Raw genomic sequence first — 20,993 nt, 5'->3', positions numbered from 1 at the left:
ATACTCTTTCCAGAAATTTCCCCTTCTTCTCTCCCGTTCAATCATATATTGGAACATTTCTTGAACATCTACCCCCACCATAGTACTTATATGTCCATTATATCTCTTCTGTTTTGCCTTTTGGTTAAATGATATAACTCAGCCATCGCTATGTTCTCATAAGAAGCACTCCATAAACTAGTCACCATTTTGGTTACCCATCCACTTTCACATCGCTAAGAATCATTAAAATACACACTGACAAGCAGAGATAACTTCCTAATCCCTGTTTTTCAGTGTCTTAACATCTAAGTGATCTTTGAGATAATTTGCACACTTTATCAATTTGTCCTCTAACTTCAATTTTCTTTCCACCAATGTTCGTAAATTCTAGTCTCATTGGTTTCTTGCAGTGCACTTCCATCTATACAATATACAGCCAGCAAATATTTTTTTCATTTCCCAAAATGCATAACTTTACATTTTAATTCTGCAGGAATCCTACATCATCAACAAGCAAACCGGCCCCGTGAACATATGCATTTACAGACATAGGACACACCAGGAAGCATGGGGCTAACCACTTTATCCTTGAGTTATGAAGTCCAAGTATAGTTGGAAGGTCGTGGGTACTTAAGTGCCTGTTAGGACCACTGATGATGCTGATGAGTAATTCAACCATTTTGCCTGCTTCTTTTAATTTCTTTACCATTAGCATTCATTTAAGTTATCCTTCCACAATCATTTTTTTTTCCCCACTTATCATCATAATTTTCTCGCATAATCTAATTTTGTCATTCTCACCAACCCTAGTCACCAACCCTTCTTTCCTGTCCTTGGAATAGCTCGTGAGTTTACTGATCACCTTTCTATTTATATACTTACATAACATTTTCTTCCTTTGCAGCTCCTGCTTAATGATGCTACTTATCCATTTAACTTCCTTTTGATTTAAAGGGAAGTTAAATTGTATATCCTTCTAACTCTAGATATGCAATCTGATATACTGCTTTCCTGAAACTTTTGATCATTTCCCATGCATTGACATCTTTTCTTTGCAGTTTTTTTAAGTCATAGTGCTGTTGCTTTCTCCCGAGTTTCTCATAATCACCAGTTTCGTAATTTTACGTATACTCATTCTTAAATGAAAATTCCACGTGCTTATCTACTTGAAATTATCTGCCATATCCATCAATAATGTGAAATTATTTATATTTTTGATGGAGAACTTCACCAGGAATTGATATAACCTATAAGAATGGAAGGAAAATATTTTAATCTTTATGCTCCAGTCAAAAAAAAAAGACAATAAAAACGTTGCTTGTGGTACTGTAACATACTTACAACATTATCATTTTCTCTCATTCGAAACTAAACTCCAAGTAATTATCATCATTTTCACAGAAGCCTATGAATGAAGAACTGGCCTAAGGTTATTATTGTTATTTTCTTGACCTTCATGGAGTCACAAAAGCCTCATCATGGGAAGCCTGCATTTAGTCAATACAAAGTCTGTTTTACAATTCCTTAAACTAATCTGCCGTTACCACTTTCACACCCTCTCAGGCAATGCATTCCATGCTCCTACCACTCTCCATGCAAAAAACGTTTTCCATTTTACTCACTGTTTCCTTTTGCAACTCTAAGTGTAAACATTATTACAAATTAGTTTATGGTTAAAAACATACTGAGTCAATAAGAGTTAGTTTAAGACAGTACTTTACAGATTTTCAGAGTAACATGATCTAAAGGCAGACAGTCAATGTAATAATTCAAATCAGTAAAAAAAAAAAATCGTATTTAGAGTGAAAGCAGCATGTCTCTTTCATTAAATGATTATTGTAGAAAGTTGTTAAATTTAAACGTTCATATTTCAGATAACTATTTCCCAAATACAATCGATTTTTAGAAAGTATTGGTTGATATACCTAATTTAATAATAAATACTGTTTTAACTTGAACAGCTCATAAAAAACTCATCAATAATTAGTAAATCATTTACAGCTTTTGGCATATACAAACCACATAGTGCATATCCCCCCCATTCAAGTGCCATCTCCTATCTATGTGATTTACCACCATGACTCATGGGTAACTACGGACATTATGATGTGGCGAGGACCCTATCTGTTCCACATATTGCTATAAGTATTCATGGCTGTAAATCCATGTACGTTCACGAGGTCGGTTTACCTGTTCTTGGAGACGAAAAACCTTAGTTTTTGGGTGCAAAAAAAAAAAACCCTGTCTCCATATGAGACCAGCTAACTCACCTTTGGTCGAAAGAGACCAGATAAAGTTCCTCATGTCATGGATGGGAATCAAACGCAGGTCTTTCCAACCAAAGGCTTTGTCTGTTCTGACTGAGCTATGGAGGCTCTGTAGTGCATATAGCAGCATTCAATGTTGAAAGTTTTTCCACTTGGTTATGCTATAAATTAAAGATGCCAAGAAATTATATTCTTGGTTTAATTTTTTATTCAAGTGTAACCCAACAAAGTTTACGTGTGAAGTAACTTCACGACTGGGCAACTTATATATAGAGGCTAATGACTTTGCATCACTTGCCTTAGTATGAGACCCAATAAAGGTGAAACCGGTCTGGGTAGTGATCCCTTCCCATAATGCATAGCATTATAGATATCCATAAGGATGTGTGCTTTGCATTATGGGATACTAAGGCAAGTGATGTGAAGTCATTAGTATCTATATACAAGTAACCTAGTCATGAATTGACTACACGTGCTAACTTTGTTTGTTTACACTTGGATAAAAGATGAAACCAAGAATATAATTTCTTGGCATCATTAATTTATAACAGTACTCAATGTTTGAAATGTCCCCCTTTTGAATTCATAAATGCCCGAAGTCTGTGAGACTATATATCAATGATGGCATACACAGCATCCAATGGAAATGCTGCCATTCGCTCCAAATCTGCCTTCAGCCTGGCGATACGGTCATTTCTTGCAGGCTGCTCTCTCTGTCTCTCAAGCTCTGACCACAATTTGAAGTCCCACAGATTCAGATTGGGACTTCAAGACTGCCAACAGTTGATATGTGTTTGGGCACATATGCCTCCAACCACTATTGTATGGTTTTTGCTTTGTGTGCAGGGACTGAATCCTGTTGGAAGGTCCACCTGCCACCTGAAACAAGGTGTTGTTCAGGGGCTGCACCGCAGGTTCCAGCATGGTGTTTTGATACACTTTGGCAGAGGTTTTGACCCTTTCTGGCAGAAATGCAATGTGGATACCCCTTGATACATTACCTCCCACCAAACTACTGATGGGGGGGGGGGGTAATGATCTCTCGGAATTCTTAGTGCTATGGAACATGCTGTGCAACCATCCAGGACATATATCCGATCATTTTGGTGTTAAACAACTCTTCAGTTGTGAAAAGATTTTCTCATCTGTCTGTTGTTCTCATACCACCAGAGAGGTGCCTTTGATTTTATCACCCTCTGCTGCATAAGTTCTGGTGTTAGGAAGTGCCTAGTAGCATGACGATAGGCTCTCACCCCCAGGTCATTAGTTAGTCATGTGACATCATTCATCTCTTGCGTATAACGATACACATCTCTTGCATATAACGATAACTTATAACGATACACAGAAGATGTATTGTTATAAGTTAATAGTCCAATACACAAACATCTACTGATCCTGAGTCTTAGCATGTCGGAAATAACCGATGGCTGCATTCCAACCTTGTGAAGTGCTATTACAGCTATATGGTTTTCATAACCTCCCCACTGAATGTTAACCTAGTAGAGTTTAGTAGTACTACTAACTCTCTCTGTCTATTGATAAACACATGAATGCTGACTGTGCACAGCACCACTAATGGAACCAGGTTTGCACAATTCTGTGGGCAGCATGTGCATAAGTTGTAACAGTATATATTGCAAGGCTGTGTATAAATTCTTCACAATTCTTTACAAATTTAAAAGAACTGCAATGAGGAAATGTCATGTCCTGCCATTTAATATGGTGATGCGTATTAATATCATGGTCATGTAATCCAGACGTACTGAATGGATGGAATTCATTTGTTCTTCACATTTAACATCAGCTCCTCAACCGAGCATCCATTTTGGCCATTGTAGGTGTTTTGAAGGAAGGAGTTCATTGAATTTTTTATTTTTTTTTCAAAAAGTTTTTGAATGTATGGAACTATTAGCCTATATTTATTTATGTCAGATGACTGTTCAGATAGTTAATTGCTTAATGTTCAGTTAATAGTAAATATTTTATTGCCATTTAAATAGTGATCATTTTGTATCTGATCATTTTGTTAACACATCCTCATCACAATAGCTAATGCAGTCTTGATTTGCAAGGATTTTTATAACCATTTAAAGAAATAATTTTGTATATGCTCAGATTCCTGTTAATATATCTTCACCAGAACAATTAACATACTCGGTTTGTAAGAATTTTAATGATGCCAGACTTCTGACTAGATGGTTGATGGGAGTCTATATGAATATATCATCTGGGGAAAGTAGGTTTTTCTGTTTCCAGAAAATCTCAAAGATTTGTCTGGAAAACAACATATGAGACCAAATACAATATTTTGTTATCCTTTTACAGTTCCAAAGTAAATTTGATGTGCTGTTGATCTCATCAACAGCACATCAAATGGCACAAATCAAATTAATTTCATATCAGCTTGCTTTCTGTTCCATTAATGTACCTCATACTCTCTTCTTAGATACGTATATTACATACTACCATACATTGAGTAGTCATTACCCAGATTAAACATATGGTCAAAAATTACATTTTACACATTTTAAAAATTACTTCATAATAATTCTGATCACATGGTTGAATTACAGATGATTGGAGCAAAGCTCTCATATTACATAGTTTGATTTGATGGTGGATGAAGGTACAGCAAGATGGTTTGGTGTTAAATCAGAGATGCAAGGGTACACGTTATTTCCATTACTATTTGTCCTCTATATGGATAGTATTACGAAGGAAAATGGTATTATGCTGGCCTTTTACTTTATGCAGATGATGATGTATTCCTAAAAAAATCCAGTAAAAGGCTGCAGGATTTCCTAACTAAATTAGATAACTGTTGTAACAAATTTGTATGAAAGTTAGCAATTAAAAAAGGACAGGTTATGAAAACAGGCTAGAAACACTGAAAATTTCAATTGCATCCTAAATGGAGAACCTCTAAAACAAGTAAAAGATTTCAGTTATTTAGGCATAATTTTTAGTCAAGACAGCAATTAAATATGAAAACAGACAACGGAATGAGCAAAGCTAATATGATGAGAAGTCAGCTGAAGAAATTTATGTGAAATATGAGAGTTAAAACATTATACTAGCTATATACAAGGCAGTATGTAAACCAGTTTTTACTTATGGATCACAGTGCTGGATTAGAAATAAAGCACATGATCAAAGATCAGAGACATGAGAAAAATTAGACAAGCAAATAGATGGTATCACAGGCACAACCATATTAAAACCAAGAATATTAGGAAGGAACTCGATAGAATTCGGTTGGCATGTTCCCTAAAGCCAAACTATTCAGAATAGCTTCATTTGCATGAAAAATTTGGAATTTTTTGTTTGTGTATCTCTGACATAAATAAATGCTTCACTTACATCATTTATTCTCTACTGCTTATAGTTGTTATTAAAACGATACATACATCTAAGTGAGGGGTGAGGGGCAGTGATTCGCTATGTGGGTAGCATAGAACCTGGCATATTGTATGACGGGGATGTGTTTGTATATGGTTTGATTTTAATCAAATTTTGTCACACTGTTTGATCTTCTTCTCAGTTCAAAAACAATAATTATCAAAGATTGTCAAGAGAAGCACAACCTGCATCAACCTATGGTTTCCCTTATTCTCTATATCTTTTAGTTTCTGATTTTTGAGTGCATGTCTTTAAATATTTGAATGATGTTATATTCAGCTAGTGAAAGATTGTGTAAATTATTAATTTAGTTATTAAATTATCTATTTCCTTGTATCTCATCATTATTATTCTAGAAAACTTTTTAAATATCTTGCACACCATCTGATAATCAGAACAGATTATCTCAGATGCTATGCAAATTATTTAATTTAGTTATTAAATTTATATTGTTCCTTGTTTCTCATTTTTATTATTCTAGAAAACTTTGCCATCAAAGAAGATTATTAGTACTTAAAACACATGAATGCAGAAATGATTCTGCATGATAAACATATTCATACTGAAATGCTATTTAGGTGGGTGGTTGATGGAGAGATATCAGAGAGTAGTTTATTCAGGAGTAGAGCCCAAAAGATGGCCTATGACTAGTGGTGTGCCGCAGGGTTCTGTTCTTGGACCACTGCTGTTTAATTTGTTCATTAACGATATAGGGAAGGAAGGAAGGAAGAGTAACAGTTCATTTGTTCGCTGATGATGCAAAGTTGGGTAGGGCAATAGTGAATGCAGAAGATGTCAAAATCTTGCAGGACGACTTGGATAAATTGGAGTTCTGAGCTAAGGAGAATGGATGCCAGTTGAATGTGACAGGATGTAAGGTTATGCATTTTGGGGTGAAAAGATTAGTAGCAGTATACCACATTGGTGGAACTGTACTCCAGAGATTGATGAGGCCAGGGACTTGGGAGTGTTGGTGGATAGGGAGATGAAGTTTAGGGGGCACATTGCAAAAGTGGCTAAATCAGCTCATAAACCCACTTGGTTGTTGAAAAATACTTTGACGAGCAGAGACAAGCAAGTTATTGTTCCTCTGTACCAAGCCTTGATAAGACCTCATCTCGACTACTGTGCCCAGATTTGGTCACCTAGGCTTCTTCTTGATGTGGAGGAGGTGGAGAGGATCCAGGAGCGAGTGACCAAGATGATAGCAGGTCTATGGAATGAACCTTATGAGAACAGGTTGAAGATTTGTGGGTGGCAGAAAAGGGGAGATATGGTTGAGACATTCAAATTGCTAAAGGGTTTCTATAGGATTAATTCAGAGGATATTTTTGAGATCAGGACTGGTGGTGGGAGAACTAGGGGACATATATGGAAGCTGGGCAAGAGTGTGGTTAGCGAGGGTGTTAGAGCTGGGTTCTTTACTTTGAGTGGTAAATGAGTGGAATAAGCCGCCAGAGTCTGTTGTAGGTGCTATGACGGTGAGTGAGTTCAAGGAAAGGTATGATAGATACTGTGAGAATGTCGTATAGTTGTGTGGTGGACTTGATGTTTAGGGGCTCCCTCGATGAGTCTAAGGACTCCCTGGAGTCACCCGTAATAATAATATATATATGTGGACTCTGAGTCACAGCGAGTTATTTAATTTATTACTACTGTGTGTTAGTATTCTGTGCAAGTAATACTCAGAATGCCATTATGAATATAGAATTTATCAATTGTTATGAAGTATTTTTTATTTCATTGTAATATAAATATAATGCATAAATGATTCCTATTCTTGAAAAATTCTTTGCTTTTTCTTCACTCAGTAATACATTTATCTCTCGATTATCCAACATTCAAATAACTGAACCTTCAATTAACTGAGCCTTGAATGAGTTAGTTTAGGGATCATTTAATTGAAACTCATATAATTGGTAGATTATCTGACCAACTAGCTCCAACCAGCAAATTGATTTCCCATTGCAGTCTGATAATTGAGAGATTACTGTATTCTCAGAGAACGATAAAAATAAATAAATGAATAATTGTCATCCATTTTGTGTTGTTGCAGATAACTGGAGACTCAGAAAGTGACCATTCCCCTAGTCCAACTCCAACACCTAGTCTAGCTGAAGATTCCAAGGGAAGAGTAGCTGATATGCCCTTCTGTGAGGCTGATTTATTAAACCTTGGAGAAAGTACTTTAAGCAAACCTCTGAATTCCTCATCTGAAAATGTGCATCCTCAGTTAAACCTCTTAGATATTTCTGAAGGTGACATGGTTCGCTCACCTAGTAATTTTGACCTTCTTAGCAATCCTCAGACTGTTCCTCTAATAACTACTTCAGATACTGGATCCTCACTGAACAATTTTGATATATTTTCCAATGGCCCTACACTCTCAACTCCATCCAAAAATGAACACACTGACAAATCCACCTTATTTGAATTGATAAAAGATCAACCTAACTGTTCACCTGATTCGAGAAAAACTAGTAATGAAAAATTAGCTGAAGAAGAAGAAGAAGAAGAAGAAAATATATTTGACCCGTTTGGCACAAATAATGGTTCAGTTAATTTTAAAAGCAGTGCTAGTGCTTCAAATACTCCACAGGTGAAGTTTTGTTGTGTATAAAATTTTCATTTATTTAGATATCTCATTAATCAGTGGCATTTATGAAGACAAAAAGTTTTGCACATGATTATCCCAACATTTATTTCTAACGTCACTATTGATAATCATCATAATAATAATTTTGAAAAATGTATAGTATTAAAATATATGAAATACTATATTTTAACATCAGATGCTGTGAAAATGAGGGAATTGGATTTAAGCAGTTATATGAAAAGTATAAATATTTTTATCTCTATGCTGCATTTGGTCATTTATTAAATATTAAACTTTATATTGGCTTTATTAGTCGACCAGAGTTTTTTTTGAAAAATATATACAGTTGTCTACAAGTTTACTCAGCAGTTCTGTCTGGCTTCTTCAAGACATGTGTACCAGTACATGGAACTCAACGTTTGCTAGTAAAAAAAGAATGGAGAAACACTATGAAATAAATTAAACTGACTCATAACATCATAAGCATGGAACATGGTGTGTCAGTCATTGTTTTTTGAGCATGTTATATAGTTTTTAGCGAAATGAAATTCTGGTAAGCTGAGCGAACTTATTAGGCTTTTCCAGATGTCTTTCAGAATCATTCCTTGATTTCTGTTTAGATTTTCTCCAGAGCAGAGTACCACGGCAGCTTCTTTAAAGTTTCTACATCGAAAATCCTCTTCTATATAGGACATGGAGCTTTTATCCCATTCGATGGTGTGGTTAATTCATATGCTTAAGGATAGAGCAAATATAGAAGAGGCTTTTGATGTAGAAACTTTAAAGAAGCTGCCGTGGTACTCCGCTCTGGAGAAAATCTAAACAGAAATCGAGGAATAATTCTGAAAGACATCTGGAAAAGCCTAATAAGTTCGCTCAGCTTACTAGAATTTCATTTCGCTAAAAACTATATAACGGGCTCAAAAAACAATGACTGATTCACCACGTTCCATGCTTATGATGTTACACGTTGGTTTAATTTATTTCATAGTGTTTCTCCATTCTTTTTTACTAGCAAACATTGAGTTCCATGTACCGGTACACATGTCCTGAGGAAGCCAGACAGAACCGCTGGTGAAACTTGTAGGCAATTGTATATATTTTTCAAAAAAATCTCTGGTCAACTAATAAAGCCAATATAAAGTTCAAGTTTAATAAATATTTTTAATTGAACTGATGAGCTGCTACATACATCACTGGTTGTAAGAAACCAATGCATTACAACTATAGTTTCAAAGAAAAGGTAAGGGATAGAAGGATAAAATTTAGAAAAACAGTATTTTCTTCTACGCATTCATGCCGATACCTTAATCCTCAAGGATTAAGGTATTGGCATGCATTAAAAGCATTTACAAGAGCATTAAAAAAAAAAAAAAAACTTTTTTTTTTTTTTTAATGTCACATCATCAAAATGGTGTGATATTAAATATTTTTATTGTGAATTGGTTAATGCCAGATAATCTCAGAACTGTGCTTTGGATACCTGATTGATTTTTTTAAATTTCAAGTCATCTCAGATTTCCAGGATGCAGGATGATAGTTTCATAGTGTAATGATTCACCAACTCTTATGCAGCAGTTAGACTCAAATCCACAACCAATAAATTTGAAGATAGAAAATCGGTTACCTTGGCTAATAGGAAAATTAGGACTATAATAAATGATTGTGTTGTGACAGACATAGAGTTTTCTGAACCAATCTACTTTCATTTTAGGGAATAAAAGTGATGAATGTGTTGGATAATGTTGAATGTACTGCATGTGACAAGTTAGTATACAAGTTAAAAAAAAAAAAAAAAAAAAAAAAACAAGACTGGAAGGAATGACAGATTGAGGGGAAGTTGATTGTTTGAAAAATAGTAGCAAATTGTGTGGATATGTAGAAAATTCATTGAATAATAATGAGCCAAAAGGCAACTTATTAAAAAATAATTTATTGAATAACAGTTCACCAAAAAAAAGTGATTAATCAAAAAGGCATTTTCTTGAAAAAATAATTCGTTGAATGGCAATTTACCAAAAACACAATCTATCATAAGGCAGTTAATTGGAAACCCACAATGTATTATAACTACAAATCATCACATCAGTTCATCAAAAAATGAATTGTAATGAATGTTATTTCATCAAATGAATGTTATTTCATTTGATGAATGTTATTTCATCAAAACCTGAACCTATGTCCAAATTAGTTGCTGTTTTGATGATCCATATATTAAAGTATGAAGTAACTAAAAAAAAAAGTATATTATTATTATTATATATACTTTATATCCATCTACATCTTGTTCTTCCTCTGGGTCTTTTTTTCCCACCAACCTAGTAAAGAACACTTGTTTTGCTCTCCCATTCTGTTTAAGTGACCTTATACCCTGAGATTAGCTCTACTAACACATTCCTATGCTAACAATTGCAAGTTCTTTCCTAATATCCTCATTTTTAATGTGATACAAAAATTGATGCCATCTGTTCACTCCACTAATCTCAAAACTCTCGTGTCAGAGGTCTCCAGTCTTTGATCAAGTGTTTCATTTCTAACCCAGCTCTCAGATCCATAAGTTAAAATTGGTTTGAACACTGTCTTGTATACAGGTAATTACTGTTTTGATTAATTTCTTTCTTATTCCATATAAATTTATTCATCTGACTTCCTACCATACCAGCTTACTAATTCTGTTGTCTATTTTTATATATAATGTATTGTCTTCACTAAAAATTGTGCCTAAATAGCTGAAATGTTTTACTTGTTCTATAGGTTCACCATTCAGGATACAGTTGATGTTTAAATGTTTCTGCCTATTTTCATTGTCTTGTTATCGCTGATTTTCATACCAAATTTATTACAACAGTTATTCAATTTAGAATAACTGTTGTAATAAATTCAGGGAATCTTACAGATTGTACTGGATTTATTCAAAAGTATAACGTCATCTGCATAAAGTAAAGAGCTAAGATTAACATTGCCAGTTTCGATATTAGATTTAATACCACTTTCCTTCATAATGTGATCTATATAGATAATGAATGACAGTTTAGATAAAATGAACCTTTGTCACACACCTGATTTTATATCATATCATCTTCTTGTACCTCCTTCATTTCTTACTGTTGACTGGCCCTTAAATCCCTAAAAAATAACCAGGACATTATAATCACAAAAGCAGATAAAGGGAATGCCACTGTTGTTTTAGATCGGACAACTTACATAGAAAAAAATTAACCATTTGATATCGGACCACAACACATACCAAATGGTAAACTACAACCTTATGAAACGCATCAAAAAGAAAACAACTGAATTAATTAAATCTGTTAACACATGGTCCGAAAAAACAACAAAAAAACTAATACCCTGTTATGCCTGCATGCCCAGAATTTATGGCCTGCCAAAAATACACAAAACGGACACACCACTACCTCCGACTGTTGAAGGAATTGAGAGCCCTAATTACCACTTAGCCAAAAAATTAGCGGCTACACTCAAGGAATTGGTAGGTCAGTCCTCTTCCTACATAAAATATACACATTTCATAAACAAAATTAAAAACATCACACTCAACGACCAAGATTTATTAGTCAGCTTTGACATAACTTCCCTTTTCGCCAATGTCCCAATCAATGATACTATCATGCTCCTACAGAACATATTTCCACATGACATCATGGCCCTCTTTGCCCACATACTCTGCTCTGGATATTTCTTGTGGCAAAACAATTTTTACCTTCAAAAAGGGGGTACAGCCATGGGCTCACCCCCCCCCATAGCTAACTTTTATATGGAAGACGTTGAGCAACGAGCTCTAGAGTCAGCATGCCTAAAGCCCAAAATTTGGCTCAGATATATCGACGATATTTTCTCCATTTGGCCCCACGGCCGTGAAGCACTAAATACATTCCTTAGCCACCTGAACAAACAACACAAACATATCCAATTCACCATTGAAATAGAAAAAAAAACAACTCTCTTCCGTTCCTAGACACACTCGTCACACATCTTCCCTCAAGCTGTCTATCCTTCTCAGTCTACCGCAAACCTACACACACAGGACAGTACATACACAAAAATTCTTATCGCCACCCAACACAAAAACTAGGGGTCATAAGCACCCTTAAAACACAGAGCTCAAACTATTTGTTCAAATGAAGCAGCTCTAAACCAGGAATACAAGATCATCAACCATACATTTATAAAAAATTGATACAGTAAAAAAACTATTCACAAGATCCTCCACAGAGATACTAGTAAAAACAAAAAAGATTTCAAGAATGCTATTGCCATACCTTATGTTAGAGGCATTTCCGAAAAAATAGAACACTACACAAATACAACATCAAAACTACCTTTAAACTCCTGACAAAAATAAGACACCTACTCGGTCTTTTTAAAGATCCTCTTCCACACCTAGCCCACCCAGGGGTATACAAAATACAATGCACATGTAACGTACCATACATAGGGGAAACAGGGAAAAACATTCCAATTAGGAAGGACGAACACAAATGACACATTAAATATCTCCATTTTGGAAAAACCGGGCTTTCTGACCACGCACTCCAAACATACCACAGAATTAATTGGAAAGGTACCAAGTTCCTACACCGCACCAAAACCTGGTTTGAGAGAAAATTTAAAGAAGTATGTGAAATGATCAAAAATTATCCAAATCTGAACAAAAATGATGGCCTAACCATTCCAAAAATGTGGGGGACCCATTTGCAACCTTTATAGCAACCAGAACAAGCCAAAGAAAAATCCCATTGCAGGAAGACTTGGTGAAGTGTTTTTTTTTTCCCTAACATTCAATAGCAACTTGAAATGTACAAATCCAGAAGAAAATCTTAGTATAACAATCTGAACTGTACAAATCCAGAAGAATCTTAGTACAGGAGGACTTTAGCATAGTTTATTGTAGTTTTTTATTTTTTATTTATTAATTAATTATATATATATATATATATATATATTTTTTTTTTTATTAAGTTTTTTTCTACATCTAAAAGATTATTTAAGACACATCATCAAATTCCTGATAAACATCCCCACCTGGGGGGGGTGTTACAGAATATTATGCTAGTACTGCATGAAAGGGTTGCATCCTTATTGGCTTTGCATCGATAATTTTCCTCGAAATTAGTCTGTCATCTGTCATGACTTCATTTATTATCAGAACTTTAATTTTGGTCTTCTGAAATCTTCTTGTAGCAATCCATTTTGAACTTGGTCTTCCTCTGGGTCTTTTTCCTGCCATTCTGGCAAAAAATACTTCTTTTGCCATAATGTACATAACCTTTCCTCATCCACTCTCTTAAAGTGACTGTACCACCTGAGATTAGCAGAGCTAATCTCAGGTGGTACAGTATATCCTCATTTTTCCTTATTACAGTATATCCTCATTCGAATATCCTCATTTTTAATATGATACAGCCATTGATGCTATCTGTTCACTCAACATTCTTTGATCAAGTGTTTTATTTCTGGCCCATGTCTCGGATTCATAAGTCAAATTTGGTTCTAACATATTTTACACAGCTGGTTCAGTGTTTTGACAAATTTGTCTGTAATTCCATATAAATTTATTCATTTGACTTCCTACAATATTAGCTTTTCTACTTCTATTTGTCAATATGCATATTCAGTTTACCATCTTCCTAAAATGTACAAATTGTGCCTAAGTGGCTGAAATGTTTTGCTTGTTTTATAGGTTTTCCATTTAGGATGCAGTGGATGTTTTCAATATTTTTGCTTATTTTCATTTTCTTTGTCTTTTTTGTTACCGGTTTTCACAAAATATTTATTACTATAGTTATTCAGTTTATTCCGGGAGTCCTGTAGAATTGTACTGGATTTGTTTAGCAGTGTAACATCCTCTGCATAAAGTAGAGGGCTGAGATTAACATTTCCAATTCTGATATCAGACTTAATACTACTTTCATTCATAATGTGATGTAATCAATTTAAAATGTCTCTCTCTCTCTCTCTTCAAATCCTATTCATATCTTTGCTAGTGACAGTACTCTTCATTACTGAGATAAAGAGTAAAAAGGCTTCACTTTGGCAATGTAAAATTATACAAATTAAGTGGATATTGAGTCCAACATTGTTTCCAGGCCAATTGTGGAGGCTCTAGGATGGAGACTCTAAGAGTTTCATTTGAAAATTAGTAGCTGCCAACGAATTCATTAGAGAAGTTTTATTTCCAGAAAGTTTGAAACCTCAACCTTAAACTTCAGTATTTACATTTGGGTCTACCTACTCACTGATGAAGACCTCAACAAAGGTCGAAACCGGTCTGGGTAGTGACCCTCGCTCCACAATGTATAGCTTCATACATGTCCATAAGAAGATGTGCTTTACATTATGGAAAATACTAAGGACAGTGATCACAACTTACTCCACCTTTACTACGAGTCGCCCCAGCCTGAACCAGGTGTTGGCTTATGCTTCGATCTGCCGAAACTTTTATAGTTTCTATATATTCGGCATGACAAGGTGCCAAGAGAGAAGCTATTCAATATGCTACAGTTATATAGTGTCAGTGGGGCATTATATCAAGTAATACTTAGTATGTATTTGAGTTGTAAGTCTGCAGTTAGAATTGAAGGAAGTACAGGAAGATGGTTTAATGTTAAATCTGGTGTGAGACAAGGATGTACATTATCCCTTCTGTTATTCATTATATATATGGATCACATTATGAAGGAAAGTGGTATTAAACATGATATCGAATTGGAGATGTTAATGTCAGCTCTTTGCTTTATGCGGATGATGTTATACTTTTAAATGAATCTGCTACAAGTTTGCAGGAATCCCTGACTAAATTGAATAACTGTTGTAATAGAAATGGTATGAAGGTGAGCATTAAAAAGATAAAGACAATGAAAATAGGTAGAATTGTTGAAAATGTCAGCTGTGTTGTGAACAGGGAACCTGTGGAACAAGTAAAACATTTCAGCTACTTAGGCGCGATTTTTAGTGAAGATGGTAAATTGAATATGGGAATAGACAACAGAATCAACAAAGCTGGTATGGTAGGAGGTCAATTAAATAAATTCATATGGAATAAGACAGAAATTGGTCGGAACACTGAATTAGCTGTATACAAGACAGTGTTCAAACCAGTTTTGACTTATGGATCTGAGAGCTGGGTTGGAGGTAGAACACTTGACCAAAGACTAGAGACCGCAGATATGAGAGTCCTGAGAAAGATTAGAGGCGTGAACAGATGGCATCAATGGCAATATCATATTAAAAAGAGGATATTAGGAAAGAACTTGACATTGTCGGCATCCAGGAATGCATTAGCTGAGCTAATCTCAGGTGGTATGGTCACTTAAACAGAATGGGCTAGGAAAGATTGACAAAACAAGTGTTCTCTGCCAGGTTGGCAGGAAAACAACCCAGAGGAAGACCAAGATATAGGTGGATTGATACGGTACAATGTGCCTTAGACGATAGAAATATAAGATCTGATAATGATATTATCATTATCAGATCTCATGTAGTACTATCATATCCTGTACACTCCTTGAGGGTACATGTCAGGATGATGATGATGAGTTTTTTTATTTTTTATTTATTTATTTTTTTTATATAGCTAGAGGTCAGGCTAAGAAAAAGATTATTAACAGCTTAGATTTAATTTACCTTTATAGAGTGCAAGAGCTTGGTTTCCTATACACATGTATCTTTCTGACGATGACCTCGGTACAGGGTCGTAATCAAGTGTTATTTTATTAATAATAAGTAAAATAATCATTTCAACACGTGTGTTTTGTGTCCCTAAATTTGTAAATATCAATATAATATCTGTTCCAGTCCTCTACAGCTTGTACACCAACTTATCATAGTAATTTATCAAACATTTTTGCAAAGTCCAAGAATATCATTGTATGCAACTTTCTCTTATCTGACACTTGTTACTCTGTTGTAAAATGCAAGTAAATTTCTAAAACAGGACCTACTCTTCAAAACACATGCTGACCATCTTAAAGAATGCTACGTCCATCAACCTAATCCTGTATTCTATTCCTAACCAATCTCTCCATCACCTTGACTACAACTGCAGTTATACAGACTATCCTATGAGTGGAAACTTCTGTCATAGAACCATGCTTGTGGAGTGGTACTATTTTGCCTTCTTTCCACTCATTAGGAAATCTACCCACTGCAAGACTCATTAAATAATCAGGGTCGAGAGCATAGCTAACTGTTGTGCACATTCCTTAAGAATATGTGGTGATATTCCCACATTCTTATTAACATCTACTTAACACCTGATAAACCTCTGATTCTTTCACTTCCAATTCTCCTAATATTTGCCTCCCTTCTATATATTGCACTACATCATTTACACCAGTATGATATACACTGATAAAATGCTCGTTCAATAATTCCACTGCATCCTTTGCAACAATCATTCTGCTACAATGACTATGTACCATTGTCAACCTGCCATAATTATTCTTTCTCTTGCTTGCCATATAGCAGAAAAACTCCTTTAATTAACCTTTGCCTGACTAGCCAATCTTCCCTTATACTGCATCTTTTCTTAGATTCTCATCACCTTCCTTGCCTGCACTTTATACTCTTCATGGAGCTGATCAACACCGACTGTCTTGTACCTCCTCCAGGCCATTTTCCTTTCCAGCACAGGTTGCTTGATTTCTCTTTTCATCCATTCCACTTCTACTCTATTTACTTGCTTAACCCTTTGTATGCAGTTATAATTGCTTGTGTCAGATACTGTCTTGTGAATTTCCATGTACTATCAACATTTTTTATACTCAGCTCATCTACCCAATGTACTGATGCTAATTGACTACAGATCTTCCCATAATTACCCATTTTATACTTCTATATATATCCATTTTTGGTAGTAACCTTTTCCTCTTTCACTACTTCCCAAACAAGTACCTCATGATCACTCTCACCAGCCACAGTGTTAATATCTCATTAACAACTCAATCTTTTGAAGTCAGCACCAAATCAAAATATTAAAGGGTCTAGTTCCTTCAGTCACATGCTGCCTAAGATATTTATCTATCAGAAATTCAACAGACTCACTCTCCTTGTTTCCATACACAGTCTCCTCCTTTCATTCCATATGCCTGTAATTATAATATCCCATTTACACCATATACCTGTAACATTTTGAAGAGCTTTCCTCTTGGCATCTTGTCATATGCCTTTTCTAGATCAACAAAACTTATACAAATCATTGTTATATTATTATTATTTGACACCTCCATGGAGTCCAAACATCGAGGGAGGGCACCTGCTCTACAACACTGTCTCCACCATTCAATCCACTGCACTGACCATAACTACACCAAAGCCATCTACCACTGACCACCACTAATATTTCCACAGACAATCACAAACATCCATGCCAGGATTCGAACCCGCAGCCTTTTGGCTGGAGAGTGGATATGCTAATCACTTGGCGAAACAGGAAAAAGTTATATTCTCAAGATTTCTCAACTATTTAAATTAAAGTGAATACCTAATCCTAACAACCTCTGTTTGGCCTGAATCCAGCTTCCTGTCCACAATTTTTCTTAGCCATTTCTCAAGAATTGAATGTTCCTGGTAAGATTTATACTTGCATAAATCTTACCAGGAACATTCAATAGGTAAATAACTGTAATTCTCACATTCAGTTTTTTTTTTTTTTTTTTTTTTTTTTTTTTTTTTAACTATGAGAGCTCTGCTTCAATTGTCTGGAATTCAACTTTCTGACCAGGCCTTCTGAATTATGCGATGCTGCCACTGTAAAGCTTTTGCACCTCCATATATGAGCATTTCTAATCAAATTTCATATACCAGCTGCTTTTTCACATTAGAGGTTTTAATTACTCTTTCTACTTCAAGTATGGATATATATTCCTGACTACATTCCTGTTGAAAGTTTATTTTTCACTTGATTAGACTATAATAAATTTAGTTTAATCCTTTATCCAAGTGTGAGCAAACAAAGTTTGCAACTGAAAGTACCTTCAGGACTGGGGTAAGGTGGAACAACACCAGGCAACTCGTAGCAAAGGTGGACCAAGCTAACAACACTCCTATCCCAGTATCTCCCATAATGCAAAACACATCTCCTTGTGGATATGTATAATGTTATGCATTAATAGATTGGCCACTACCCAGACTAGTTTCGACCTTTATTGAGGTCTCTTCAGTGGGAGCCAGGCCCAGAGGTGGAGATACCAGGCTGAAGATATTTTCAGGCGCAAACTTTGTTTGCTCACACTTGGATAAAGGATTAAACTAAATTTATTATAGTCTAACCAAGTGAAAAATAAACTTTCAACATCTTGCTCTGAATCCAGAGTAATTTAATAAAAAAGGTGGCACACCTTTTGGAAACTCCTATAGGTAAAGATGACCTCACTATTGCTTCTGCCTGGTATCTCCACCTCTGGGCCTGGCTCCCACTGAAGAAACCTCAATAAAGGTCAAAACTAGTCTGGGTAGTGGCCAACCCCTTAATGCATAACATTATACATATCCCCAAGGAGATGTGTTTTGCATTATGGGAGATACTAGGATAGGAGTGTTGTTAGCTTGGTTCACCTTTGCTATGAGTTGCCCGGTGTTGTACTACTTTACCCCAGTGAGGTAGTACAACACCATATTCAGTCCTGAAGATATTTTCAGGTGCAAACTTTGTTTGCTCACACTTGGATAAAGGATTAAACTACCGTATATTATCGCATATAATGCGAACTAGAAATTTTGTTTGAAAACTAGCCCTAAAATGGCATGTCCATGTATAATGCGATCTGTTAATCTTGTTCCATAACATTATAAATAACACAATACGAATTAACGAAAGAAATATTTATTTTAAAACAAAATGTCAAAATACAATACGAATTAACGAAAGAAATATTTATTTTAAAACAAAATGTCAAAATCCTTTAAATTCTTCATCTTTTGAGTCGTCAAACATTTCATTTATAAATTCATCTGTAGGGATTGCGTCATCAGTGTAGCAGTTGTCGTCATCATCTTCATGCTCTCCAATTTGCGTCATCCTCGCTTTCGTATATGATGTGATCTTCGGATCCATTCATTGAATTACTTATTCCACATTTAAGAAATGAGCGTTGAATCATTTCAGATGGTATCAAATCCCATACTTATTTAACCCAGCTGGTGACTCAGGCTTCTGAATATTCCCACCCTTTGTCATCTTCACCAAACCAGATGACATCCATTCTCTTCATTTTTTACGTAAGTGATCTTTAAATGACTTATTCAAGCTGACATCAACCGGTTGCTAAACGGAAGTTAGACCACCCGGTATGACTGCTAGGTCTGTACATAGCTCACGTGCTTTCTCTTTTTGCTTGCCTCTGTTAAATTTGCCCGGAACATATCCCAGACTAGCATGCTTTGTTGACGTAACAAGCTACCTGGACGTATGTTCCATACTTGATCCAGCCACACTTGTACGCCTTCATCCATCCAACCTTTCTGATTGGTGCGAACAATTACACCTGATGGAAATTTCATATGCTTCGGAATTTTCTTCCTTTTAAATATCACTGTTGGCTTTAATTTGGTTCCGTCTGCCATGCATGCTAGAACAATGGCAAAATGCGTTTTTTCATGTCCCGTTGTTTTTATGAGGACACTCTTTTCACCCACTGAGTTTACTGTTTGATTCCCAGGCATATCAAAGTACATGGGCGTCTCATCCATATTGCCAATTTGGGAAAGTTCATATCCGTGACACTTCCGTAATTTTATGATAAATTTATGGAAGGACTGCACATTTTCTTCAAGCTGCTTTGGTAACTTCTGCGCAATTTTTGTTCGGTGTCGTAATGTTAATGCTTTGTGTTCCATAAATCTGTTGCACCACCCAGGCGAAGCAAGAAAAGATGAAATACCTGGCGTGTCCTTGAATTTACCATTCTTGAGTTGTAGAGCTCGTAAACGAATTGCATTTCTTGTTACTATAATGCCATCTTGTCGTTGCATCAAGATCCATTCATTTAGCTCTTCTTTGAGTTCTGGAAAGGATGCTACATCTCCATGACGGGCACGTTTCGTTTTGGGGATTTTTTTCAGGACTGTCTTTTTTGCTTACACCAAAGTCTAATATTACTCTCTGCTACACCAAATTCTCTCATAGCAACACTGTTATTATGTTCTTCTGCAAACTGCACGACACGCAATTTAAATCCTGTTTCAAAAGATGAATGTTTCTGTTGGCTCATTTTCAGGCTAGGTTTGTTTAACGAATAATATTTAAAATGAACTGTGGTTAAACCGATATACCTAACTGTGTTCTATCTATCTCACTGTGCTCTATCATTCGGCGACGGAGAGCGCATGCACAGATACGATGCGCGCTCGGTCGCCAAATGCGAGTGGGTCAAGTAGATTTGGTTGCATAGGCATTAGGTAGTATATATTGTGTGTGCAAGTCTAATAAGATGTTATATTTTTTAGGATCCGCATATAATGCGAACCCCTAACTTTAAGTAATATTTTTTACCATAAATTTTTTGCATTATATGTGATAATATATGGTAAATTTATTATAATGACTACGTTCCTGTTGGGAGTTTTCTACCAACATACTGACACTGCTTGTTTAATTTAGCAGTCTTTCAAAGTAATTACTCAGAACATCTAGAATATCTGTCTTCGATTTTCATGCCACCTTTATCATCTCTGATTCCTTTTACAGTACATTTTCAATAGCGTCTGAAATATTTTACTACCTTCCT

General features: G+C 35.4%; 1 protein-coding gene across 4 annotated transcripts in view; it reads left to right on the top strand.

The window, feature by feature from the left end:
• The window catches only part of aux (cyclin-G-associated kinase), a 482,129-nt gene that overhangs the window by 329,412 nt on the left and 131,724 nt on the right, over positions 1-20,993 (top strand). For all 4 annotated transcript variants that reach the window (XM_090404291.1, XM_090404283.1, XM_090404277.1 and 1 more), the window contains exon 20: positions 7,708-8,250. In XM_090404291.1, coding sequence (XP_090260417.1) covers positions 7,708-8,250 — 543 coding nt within the window. The remainder of the gene's footprint in view (positions 1-7,707; positions 8,251-20,993) is intronic.

The sequence above is a fragment of the Typopeltis vanoorti genome, chromosome 2, assembly GCF_054136105.1.
Source record: "Typopeltis vanoorti isolate ZY-2024b chromosome 2, IOZ_Tvanoo_1.0, whole genome shotgun sequence".
Lineage (NCBI taxonomy): Eukaryota > Metazoa > Arthropoda > Arachnida > Uropygi > Thelyphonidae > Typopeltis > Typopeltis vanoorti.
The sequence above is the reverse complement of the archived record's forward strand: the minus strand, read 5'-3'. Positions and strand labels throughout refer to the sequence as shown.